General features: G+C 37.3%; 1 protein-coding gene across 2 annotated transcripts in view; it reads left to right on the plus strand.

The window, feature by feature from the left end:
* Nucleotides 1-12,520, plus strand: part of ck (unconventional myosin-VIIa ck) — a 526,896-nt gene that overhangs the window by 290,638 nt on the left and 223,738 nt on the right. For both annotated transcript variants that reach the window (XM_090413984.1, XM_090413985.1), the window contains exons 24-26: nt 729-806; nt 922-1,020; nt 4,828-5,045. In XM_090413984.1, coding sequence (XP_090270110.1) covers nt 729-806; nt 922-1,020; nt 4,828-5,045 — 395 coding nt within the window. The remainder of the gene's footprint in view (nt 1-728; nt 807-921; nt 1,021-4,827; nt 5,046-12,520) is intronic.

Consider the following 12,520-nt stretch of genomic DNA (forward strand, 5'->3'; position numbering starts at 1 on the left):
ATGACCCTCTCTCTCTCTCTCTCTCTCATACCATAATTCATTCTCCCTAAGCAATTAATACATAGGAAAAACTACATCTTTCAAAGTCCTTATTTCAAATCTCCATGAACAATGATATCTGGCCACCATTGTTCTCGTTTTTATTGGCACCATGAGTAACACTGTGTTTATTTGTACATGGTATAAATATACCAAAAAAAAAAAAAAACATACTCAGTTGCACAGTCTGCTGGTTGTAGCAACAAGGCTGCTACAACATGAAAACCAAAGTTAGGATCAACTTTGGTTTCCATGCTTCAGTCTCATTTACCCACTGATAGCACATACATGCACAAATCATATTGTACCTGATGATAACAATTCCTTCATTCTTCCAGCTATGATATAGAGGTACTAAACTAGGTAAACAGTTTTTTTAGGATAAAATTATAGGATTTGAATAATAAATAATTTTTATCACCAGAAGAGAAATCATGGTAATTACTACATACCTGAAGTGGCTTCATTAACTACAAATTATAATACTAGATATTCTGGTGTCTCTATATTTTTCAACAACTTTTAATTCACCAGTGCTACTAATTTAGCTTTGATTCTTAATCTTTTTTGTTTGGGATTGATAAAAATATATAAAATATAAATTTTATTAATGATGAATTGTTACATTTAAATTTTGCATCTAAAAATGTGAAGTTGAAGTGGTAAAGTTATTTTATTTCTATTTTCAGGCAGCACTTGCATTATGGGTAACAATTTTAAGATTCATGGGAGATATGCCAGAACCAAAATTCCATACAATGGAAAGGGCAAGTGATTGTTTACTTTCTGTTTACCTAACAGTAAATGAATTCATTTTTCATGTTTATTATGATAAGCAAGACTTGCATTGTTTTTGAATAAATAATTGACTGGTATTTCTAGGATACGACATCTGTAATGAGTAAAGTAACAGCAACCTTAGGTCGCAATTTTATCAAGACCAAGGAATTTCAGGAAGCTCAACTTATGGGTATGGATACTGTAAGTATTTGCATTATTTACACAATTTTATTTGCTAATATTATTGAATGAAATGGAATTATAAAGCAGTTGATTTTTTAGTAGACTTGAGGTCATGAATGAAAGAATTGAAGAAAGAGACATCAATAGTGTGCATAGGAGCTCTCTCCATTCTATTTAGGAAACATTATTACTGTTGTTATTATTACTACACATGCATCTCCATGGGGTCAGAAGACTTGTTATGGAGACCCACACTAACCATTATTCACACAATACCTAATATGCTTCATCTTAAACTCATTCAGTCTAAGAGCACTCACAACCACTTCTGGTGATTCATTTCAGTCATTCACCACTCTCTAAGCAGAAAAACCTAATTCTCAGACTCATACTCACCACACTCTTATACAAATTCCAAGGCTGATCCCTCTTTTCTCTTTCTCTCTACTTGTCATGTATTGAAAAATGGCTTACATGTCAGTCTTGTAGAACCCCCTGTTGAACTGACAGTGATAGACAGTTTCTATCACTGTCCTTTTTGCTTCTCAGTTAAACTTTGCAATTCTCACACCATTAAGCTATCCTCATATAGGGATTATTGTTTAGACAGACCTCTCACCATTTTGGTCACTTCACTCACCTCTGAATCTTCTCCACTGCATCTTCTTCTCCAAGAATCCCAGGTGACCAAATTTGTGCACAATAGTAAAGAGGGCAGATTGACACAATTGGTACAGACCAAAAGAATCATTATGGAAGACTTCAGCTATTGGAGACATGGCAAGATGGAAGTGGATAGAGGCAATATCATTGGTGAAGAATGTAAGTTATTATTATTATTAACATTTGACCTCCATGGAGTCAGAGACTCATCGTGGGAGGTACATACTATAGCACACAATGCATGTCCAACCATGCTTTAAATTGATTCAATGTGTCAACACCCACAACATTCTCAGAGAATTCATTTCACTCACCAACCACTCTCCATGCAAAGAATCCACTCCTCTGCTCACACCTTCCTTATACAATTTCCAGCAATGGCCTCTTGTTTTACCCCCCCCCCCCATTCTATGAAAAATCTCCTCCATGTTTAATATACTTATATGTTTCAATATTCCATGCTTATATGTTTCAATCATACCCCCCCCACTTCCTCCTATTCACTTCTTCCTGCTACTTACATTCTCTCAATCTGTCCTTGTACTCAACATTCCAAAGACCAGTGACCACTTTTGTGGATCTTCTCTGGACCCTTTCCAGCATAATCCTCATCACCATGATAACCAGGTGACCAAATCTATACACGATAATCATATGATGCCATCATTACAGTGGCATCATAATCTCTCTATTTTTACATGTTAGGGTCCTCTGCATCATTGCCATTATCTGATGTGACATCTTCACAACTTGTGCAATGTGGCCCCTGAATTTCAGATTCTTGTCCACCATCACTCCTAGATCTCTCATCTCCTCGACTTCCATTAAAGTTTCCCCACAAGTGTATATTTTGCATCCCATTGTTGCTTACCAAATCTCAAACCTTACACTTTGCAACATTGAACAAATAATTCCACTTACCTGCCCATTTATGCACTCTATTCAAGTCCTCTTGTAAGGCTATAACATCTGCTTGACTCTGCATTGCTCTCTGTAGTTTTGCATCATCTGCAAACAGCTGCACATCACTAGTTAAACCCATTCCAATATCATTACCACACAAATTGAACAACAATGGCCCCAAATCTGACCTGAGAAATTGATTTTCCTTATTCCCAAATGCTATCTCTTCATTCCAATCTATACTGCCATAATTAAAATCACCCATAATAATCACCCTTCCTTTGTTCACTGATCCAAGTTGTTTATACATTTCTTCATCACCACCCTCCACATTGCCAGGCCTATAACATCATCCAACTAAATGTCTTTCTTTTAACCTCTAAGTTACACCACCCTGCCTCATAACAGTTGCCACTATTTACCCCTTCCACATCTACCTTATGTGGACTTAATTTCCCTGCTATCATCAGCAGCACCCCCCCCCCTCTTGCCCTTTCTTTCCCTGCAAAAAATACTGTATTCTTCCATTTCTATTCCGTTACGATATCATCTTCATTCAACCATGTTTCACTTATTCCAATGATTTGGGGCGAATAAACTCAATCACTGAAACCATTTCATCCCCCTTATTTCTGATACTTCTGGCATTTGTAAACAAATGCAGCAGGCAGTTCATTTTTAGGTCTATAGACAATCCTATCGAAGCCATATGTTTGTTGTGATTTCCCCACCACACCTGCCCAATCATTTATCACCACTTACCACATATATCAAACTCAACTTCTCTATCCACATTACCCATATACTTCTTCTTCATACACACATTCACTGCTACTTTCAACATCCACTCTCCCTTTAGCATGTCTCGCTGTCCACCTGAGCCCCAAAATGATGAAAGAGAACTGCATTCCAGTTCAGTACCACTTTCCTAATTTTTCCCTTCTTCTCTTTCTTCTGATCTCTTGCACACATCACACAATGTACTTCCACACATTGTACTTTCATCCAGTACACTTTCTCCATTACACTCACTCCAAAGCCATTTAAATGCAGCCCATCACACCTGTATAATTTCATTCTTCCCTCAAACACATGCCATACACCCACAAACTTCACTCCCTTCTCCTCATACAGCTCTGCTCTCATACCATTCATGATTTTGGCTCTCCATCATCATTGTCATACCTCAGGAATACACTGGCAACCTTTCCTATTACACTGTTATCTTTCACTCTTCTCAATAGTCTCCTGATATTTGTCCTCACATCCTTCTTATGTCCACGTAGATCATTCATCCCTACAATCACAACTAACTCTCTTGCTCGTTTCTTCCTCATATCCAACACCTTAATTATTCTACTCATTCTCCCACCTGGATAGCAGACCTTATTGACTCTCTCAGTAACTAGCCCTCTAATTTTACTCTTATTTCTTTCATTCTGTTCTCTTGCACACTTTCATTAGTTTCCACTAGCTGTCTAACATCACTTCACATATTGCTGTTTCATTAAATCTTGCATTCCAACAATTTAACTCTCTATCACTCCTGCAATCTCATTACCTCTCATTCTGCAGACCTTACATCCATTTCCTCATTTATACTTTCTTTTGCTTCCTTATTACTAATTTTTGCTTCTACCTTTTTGCATTCTTTCTCCCTTTTGCGTTCTTTAACTCCCTCAGTTTCTCTAGCTTTCATTTCAGTTCTGTTTCTTTCATGTACACCATCTATCTTTTCCATTAGGTTCACATTCCTTGTATCGTGGTCCAACAGTATATCACACTTACCGACAAATCCATAGTTTCTCTCATTCATTTTCTCTCTTGACAAACACATCTCTTACATTCCGCCATGTATACATACATATTGCACTTAAGACATTGAATCAGTTTCGAAAAGTCTATGTCACCCATGCCACGTGACTTTCGTGGCACTCACCTAGTAGCACCGGTCGATGTCTGCATGGTTGACTTTGTGACTGCCATTCTGTTATACTTAAAAAGGCAATTTAGACTAATAAATCTGGCAGAATTCACACCAAAACTCATGCAAATACACTTCATTATCAAAAATAAATAAATAAAATCCTAAAATTCATGAAACATGTATAACATCAAGCTATATTTCATATTTTCATTTTGTATTTAAGTAAATTCTTTCTTGGAACTTTTTGGTTACTCATATTAAAATTATACCAGTAAATGATTTTTACTAATAATGTGCATCTTACAGAATTGAAATACATTTTTACTTTAAAGGATGCATATACAAGGCAAAAGCCACGGAGCATTCGAAACAAACTTGTGTCCTTAACCTTAAAGAAAAAAAACAAACTAACAGAAGATGTGAGGAGGCGGCTACAGGAAGAAGAATTAGCAGCTGATAGCTATAGCAGTTGGTTGGAGAGTAGACCAACCTCAAACTTAGAGAAACTTCATTTCATTATTGGGCATGGTATTCTTAGAGAAGAACTCAGGTATGTTTATCAGGATTTTTTCCCCCTTTTTGTATTTCAGTATATGTCATGATTTTAATTAATAAATTTCTTAATTAGCTTGTTTTTATAATGTTTAATTTCAATTCTAAATTTTAAAATTTAATTCCAGAGATATTCTGTTCAAAATTTTGTCTGTTGTTTCTTAATTGACTGCAACTATATAATTGACAAAATACAATAAAATTTCTCCTTAAATCATTTACCAAAGGAACAAACACTCACAATTGCTTCATCTAGTGATATATTGAATTGAAAGATTTCTGAATATCTACACTTATGTTTTTTTATCATATTCCCTCTTTTTTGTCTATCATCTAGACTTTGTAACCCACAAACTTTCAGTGTATCCTCATAGGAAGCATTCTACAAACCAGTTACCACTTTAGTTATTCAACTCTGAATCTTTTCCACCAGTTTTACATATCCAGGAAACCTAGGTGACCAAATCTATTCATAACAGTTCAGAATCCAGATCCCTAATAATACACTATCTGATCAAAAGTATCCAGACACCCACTTAAACTGTAATCAGACTTTCCCTGTGACACACTTTCCAGTAGTAGACAAGAATATGGGGTGGGTCTACCCTTTGCTTCTATTACAGCTCTAACTCTGCCGGGGAGACTTTCTACCAGGTGTCAGAACATTTCTGGAGGAATGGCAGCCTATTCTTCCTGAAGAGCTGTAGCCAGAGCAGTTCATGATGTGGGTCATTGGGGTCTGGAGTGAAGTTGGCATTCTGATTTATCCCAAAGGTGTTCTATAGGATTCAGGTCAGGGCTCTGGGCCAGTCAGTCCATTTCTGGAATGTTATTGTCCACAAACCATCCCCTCACAGACCTTGCTTTATGGCAGGTAGCATTGTCATGCTGATACAGACAGTAGTCATCACTATTGTCTGTATCAGCTATAGACAGCTGATACAGACAATAGTGATGAACCACCATAGACAGCACTATTGCGTACTGTCTATGGTGGAAATTGATTTTCCACCATTGACAGTACACAACAGGTCAAAATGTCTTTGTACCCTTCTGCATTTCAATTTCTGTGTAGTGTTATGAGAAGGCCAAGTCCATTCCATGAAAAACATCCCCCACACTGTAATGCCACCTTCTCCGAATTTCACTACACATGCTTGCAGGAATCTCCAGGCATTCACCACACCCAGACCCTCCCATCAGACTGTCACATGATAAAGCGTGATTCATCACTCCATATTGCACGTTTCCAATTGTCCACTGTCCGTGGCATCACTCTTTACACCACTGCAGGTGGTGCTTAGTATTCACAGGAGAAATGTTTGGTTTATGGGCAACTGCTCGACCATGGAACCCCATTCCTCTTAACTCTCGACACACAGTCAAGGAGCTGGCTAGACAGTTAGTAGCACTGCTGACCTTCTGGGTGATTGTTTCGTTTGATGTCTGGTGATTTTTACAAACCACCTTCTTCAACGCTCCCTGTGTGTCATTAAACACAGCCTACCTGACTGTGGTTTTGTTGTGTTGTGCCTTCATGTTTCCACTTCACAATCACATCACCAACTGTTGACTTGGGCAAATTGAGGAGGGTTGAAATGTCTCTGACAGATTTCTTATTGATGTGGCAACCAATAACTAGTCCACGTCCAAAGTCACTGAGCTCCTTTGACCTATTCATTCTGCTTGTACTTCTTATCACTGAACAACACACAGTTCCATGCCTCCTTTTATACCAGTAAGTGAGGTCGTAGTGACATCTAGGTGTCAGTTTACGAATTACTGATGGGTGCCCAGATACTTTTGATCAGATAATGTAGTTTCCTTAATGAAAAGAATTATAACACTGAAGGAAAACTCATGTAAAAAACTTATTAGCATAGAATTTTCACCTAAATATCATAGGAATCATCAGTACAAGATCACAGAATGGCAATTAAACATTAACAGGCAATTTTAAAACGTGCCACCTAAGTAGCTAATCTAAGAAAACTATAAAAGTTATATTACATGTGTCCATAGTAACCATAAGAGGGCATCCCTGCACAGTAAGGTCTCCAGTCTTTCATCCATGTGTTTCAGTCGGTTTTGTGCTGCCTTGTGTGTTACGAGTCTCATTGTGTGCTCCCTGACAATGTCTCTGTAACTGAGATGAAAGACTGGAAGCATTAAATAATATTTTTAATCATTTCCTAGTGCTGTTTCAATCAATTAAACTTTTATCATGGGGATTCATTGGAATAAGACTAAAGTTTTACACAAAAGCCAGTTTTTATGAGAACGATTGCGATTAGAAAGACTGTGAAGTCTGCTTTCATCCAAACCTAAATAGAAATGATTGTCTAAAATTTTCCCAGTTTTGGGAAGTTGCCGAGGTCAGTACCTCTTATGACTGGTTAAATAATTTATTATTTGATAAAAAATTTCAGTGCCTTTTTTCTTGAGTTCTAATAGATACAAATAGATTTTTCTTCCTGCATTTCATATCCTGTATTATAACATGTGCTATAATTTTCAGTAGCTATTCTGTCTGTTTAATTCTGTTCACTAAAGATGGTCTTGAAATGAGACCAAAAATTTTTATTTTTAATAATTTATTTGCATTGTAAATGAATTCCATATGTATGTAGCTCAGCGGAAGTGGCATTTGCATCTACTGTGCTAGGTGGCCTGAAGAAAGACTTAAGTTCTAGTCTAATCGCCAAATAGAGGAACTTTTTATAAGCCCTTCTTCAGTCGGTTCCTGAGTTAGTCAATCTCTGGCATGGGCAAGCAGGTTTTTTCTTCTCCCATAAACTTGATTTTTTTTGTCCCATAAACTCAAGAAAATCAACAATATACCCCACAGTATTTCAGACAATAACATATTATGTTAGGGTTAGGAACTGCAAGGTAGTGCTACATGGCAGTTGTCTCCTCATTGGGTGGTGCTTATGATGGTCTGAGGCCAGCTATCTCAGATAGAAATTTCTAGAGATTGAACTGCCCACTCCATCTCCAAAAGTTAGATAGGGCTAAAACAGCCTCACCTCCTCCCTATGAGGGAATAAAACCTGGGTGGGCTAAGGATTTTTTTTCTATTTTTATCAATTTTTATATATTTTGTTTTGTATTTTTCATTTTTTTTTAATATAGAAACCCTTCTATATAGACTTCTCATGGAACTTGTTCAAGCCATTTCAGGCCAATAAACAGGGTGGTGGTCTCACATCAGGTGATGACATTCATCTTCCACCCTCTCATGACTGGTTAAATAATTTATTATTTGATAAAAAATTTCAGTGCCTTTTTCCTTGAGTTCTAATAGATACAAATAGATTTTTCTTCCTGCATTTCATATCCTGTATTATAACATGTGCTATAATTTTCAGTAGCTATTCTGTCTGTTTAATTCCTGTCATAGGCATGATTCAAACCTGCAGCTTTTTGGTTGGAGAGCAGGTACACTAACTACTTGGCAAACCAGGCCAGCATGTATCTATATTTTGCTGTTTCACAATAAATCTTGCCTTTATATCCTTGCTAACTACACTCTTACATACTTTTCATGGGTAGCATCTTATTCTCTATCTTCTTATTATTGAAAATTTCTTCTGTCTTCTGAAAATTTCATCTATCATATAAAACCTTTTTAGTAATATATATGTTTTTATCTATAACCTACACAATTTCAATCTGTCCTCATAGGGAACACTCCACTTGCCAGTTATCATTTTGGTCCCTTGCTTCTGGATCCTCACCACCTCATCACCCCCCCCCCCCAAAAAAATTCAGTTTACTTAAATCTGCACACAGTAGTCCAGAAGTGATTTTATTATGCGATTTAGACAGGTAATAATTTCCATATCCATTCTTGTCAACATATTTCATAAAATCCGCAGCCAAATTTCTGTCCTCTTCAATTTCTTTTGAGTCCATTTCCATCAATATAATATACAGTTTGTAATATTTTCAAATATTAAAACATGGCAATATGTGTATTACATATTACTTTTCACAAAGTGCTGAAACTTATATTTTGACCATCAAACTGGTAACCATTATCCTTTGCCAAAATTACCAGTCTTTAAATCTTCTTACAGAATTTATACATAATCTGAAAACGATTGGATATTCCCATATTCAGTCATTCCCGTTTTTGTGCAGAGAGTCCTGTGGCACATGACTGATTACCAGACTTCTTATCCATGTCACCAGCTTCTCTCTCTCTCCTCATTTGTTCCAATTTATATATAGTAACGGAAATGGAGTGGAAGGACTTTGGCAAGAGTTGATGAAACTGTTGAGGATGAAATTGAATATCTGTAGAAGTGATTGACTGATGAATGAGAGGGAAGAAGTTAGTAAGGATGATTGAAAGATATGAATAAAAATCAGAGTAAGGAACAAACAAATGAGTGGACCTAGTTGGGAGAGGTGTAATATAGCAGCTTGTGGGATGGCCTGAAAGAGAGTGGGATTTTTATGTATATCTGCATATTAATGCAAGGAATATTAGAAACTGGCGTTAATTAAGTCAGTGTGCTCAAAAGATAATTGGTATAAGTGAAACTTGGTTTACTGAAGATGATATACCAGCAGGAAAGAAATGGATGGATATAAAATCTGGAAGGAAAAAGGGGGAGGGCAAGAAAATATCATTAATGATATGACTGGAATTGCACCTACTAAGTGGAGGTGGAAAATAGTAATATGTATGATGATTTTGAGGCTATTTGGTGTGAGAGTGAAATTAATAGCATATCTAGTTATAGATTTATAGAAACATGGATCTGGAAAGAGGATATAGAGTATCATAAGAAGGGTGAATTTGTTGCATTTCGAGGGAAAACTATTTTAAGCAGAATATGAAGGATGCAAAATGATGTTAGAATGTTGGATTTGGTGATATCCTCACAGGATGTGGTTATGGATGAAGTATCAAAACTGCTACTGGTTGGTGAGAGTACTCATGTAGTACTGGTTTAGAGGTGGTCATGCAGGCAAGGGTTACTGTCAAGAGGAAATATATGTAGAATTATAAGGTTGGTAATTATGGAAAGCTTAATAGTTACCTATCATTGATACTGTGGATTGATGAACTATGCAGAAAATAGGTTGACAGGGTATGGAGAATTAAGTTTATCTGACAGCATTGTATAACTGCATACCAAGAGTTAGACAAAGAGTAGGAGTACAATGAGTGAATAGCAAAAGTCAGGTAAGCAATGTGGGAAAAGATGCTATAGAAAAAGTAGGTCAATCAGTGGTGATCAGATGCGTGTGGAGTATAAAACACAGGCTGGAAAAGTGACAAGCATAGTAAAGAAAAAGATGTAAGATGAGAGGAGATTGGCCAGCCAAGCCAAAGAAAGTTCAAAAAAATTTCTTCTGCTATGTGGCAAGCAAGTGAAAAAAAAAAAAAAAAGGGTGACCGTGACAATGGATATAGTCAAATTGTGGAGTTATTTAATGAGCACCTTGGCAGAGTATATCATACTAGTGTAGATAATGCTGTGTGATACCTAGAAAAGAGGCAAATGATAAGATGGATTACAAATAATGAATCACAGATGTATCAAGTGATGATTGGACTAGATATTAATAATGCTGAAAATGGATGACATATTATTATTATTATTATGGGCAACTCCAGGGAGTCCTTAGACTCATCGAGGGAGACCCCAAATCATGTTCATCACAACTATTTGACATTCATACAGTATCTATCATACCTCGCCTTAAACTCATTCACTGTCACAGCATCCACCACAGATTCTGGCAGCCCATTCCACTCATTCACCACTTTAAAAGTAAAGAACCCACCTTTAACACCCTTACTAACCACACTTTTGCCCAGCTTCCATGGATGTCCCCTAGTCCTCCCACAACCAGCTCTGTTCTCAAAAATATCTTCTGAATTAATTTTATAAAAACCCTTCAGTAATTTGAATGTCTCAATCATATCTCCCCTCCTCCGCCTATCAACCAATTTTTGCAACCCACAAATCCTCAACCTGTTTCTCATAAGGTTCATTCCACAGACCTACTATCATCTTGGTCACTCACCTCTGGATCCTCTCAACCTCCTCCCCATCAAGAAGAAACCTAGGTGATCAAATCTGGGCACAGTAGTTGAGATGGGGTCTTATCAAGGCTCGATACAGAGGAACAATAACATGCTTGTCTCTGCTTGTCAACATATTCTTCAGCAACCAAGTGATTTGATAATCTGATTTGGCCACTTTTGCAATGTGCCCCCTAAACTTCAACTCCTTATCCACCAACACTCCCAAATCTCGTGCCTCGTCAATTTCCTGGAGTACAGTTCCACCAATGTAGTAAACTGCTGCTAATCTTTTCACCTCAAAATGTATAACCTTACATTTGGCCACATTAAATTGACATCCATTCTACTTAGCCCAGACCTCCAATCTATCCAAATCATCTTGCAAAATTTTGACGTCATCTGCATTCACTATTGCTCTACCGAACTTTGCATCATCCACAAACAAATTAACTGGTCCTCTCAGATCCTTTCCTATATCATTAATGAACAAATTAAACAGCAGTGGTCCAAGAACAGATCCTTGTGGCACACCACTAGTCATAGGCCATCTTGTGGACTCTACTCCTGAATAAACCACTCTCTGATATCTCTCCTTCAACCACCCTCCTATCCATCTCACCAACCCTATATCCATCCCCATATGCTGCATTTTACTGAATTCCATGTGGTATCCTGTCAAAGGCTTTAGCAAGGTCCAGTAGAATCACTGTAAACCCATTACCCTTATCCAGTTCAGCCGTCACTGTGTTATAATACATGAGCAAGTTACTGAGGCATGAATTACCCTTCACAAAACCATGCTGCCCCCGATACAGTATCCCATTTTCATCTATCCAATCTTGTATTTTACTCTTGACTATTTTCTCCAAGACCTTGATAACGATTCCTTTTGTGCTGATTGGCCGGTAATTTTCAACAGCAGTCTTGGAACCACCTTTATGCAGCGGAACTATTTTCCCCTCTTTCCACCCCCTTGGGACTGACCCAGACCCGAGGCTCAAATTAAACAAAATGGTCAAGGGCACTGACAATTCTTTAGCCGCTTCACGTACAACATGAGCTGGTATACCATCCAATCCCACAGATGTATTGACATTGAGGTTCTGTAATAGACTATTTACCTCTACTTCATTCATCACAATTCCAGTATAAGCTGTTGGTTCTTCCAATCCTGCAATGTCACCACCTGGATGATATACTTTTACAAAGTGCTCGCTCAATAATTCCACTATATCGACTGATTCGGTTACCGCCCTACACTCAGCATTTTTTAAAATCATTCTGCCATGAACATTTTTCTTTTTACTTGCAACATATTGAAAAAACTGTTTGGGATGGATTCTCTTTAGCCTGCATGGCCAATTTTCTTTCATAATCTGCTTTTGCTTTTCTTACCACCCTTGTTACCTTCCTGGCCTGAGCTT

The sequence above is a fragment of the Typopeltis vanoorti genome, chromosome 24 (assembly GCF_054136105.1).
Source record: "Typopeltis vanoorti isolate ZY-2024b chromosome 24, IOZ_Tvanoo_1.0, whole genome shotgun sequence".
Lineage (NCBI taxonomy): Eukaryota > Metazoa > Arthropoda > Arachnida > Uropygi > Thelyphonidae > Typopeltis > Typopeltis vanoorti.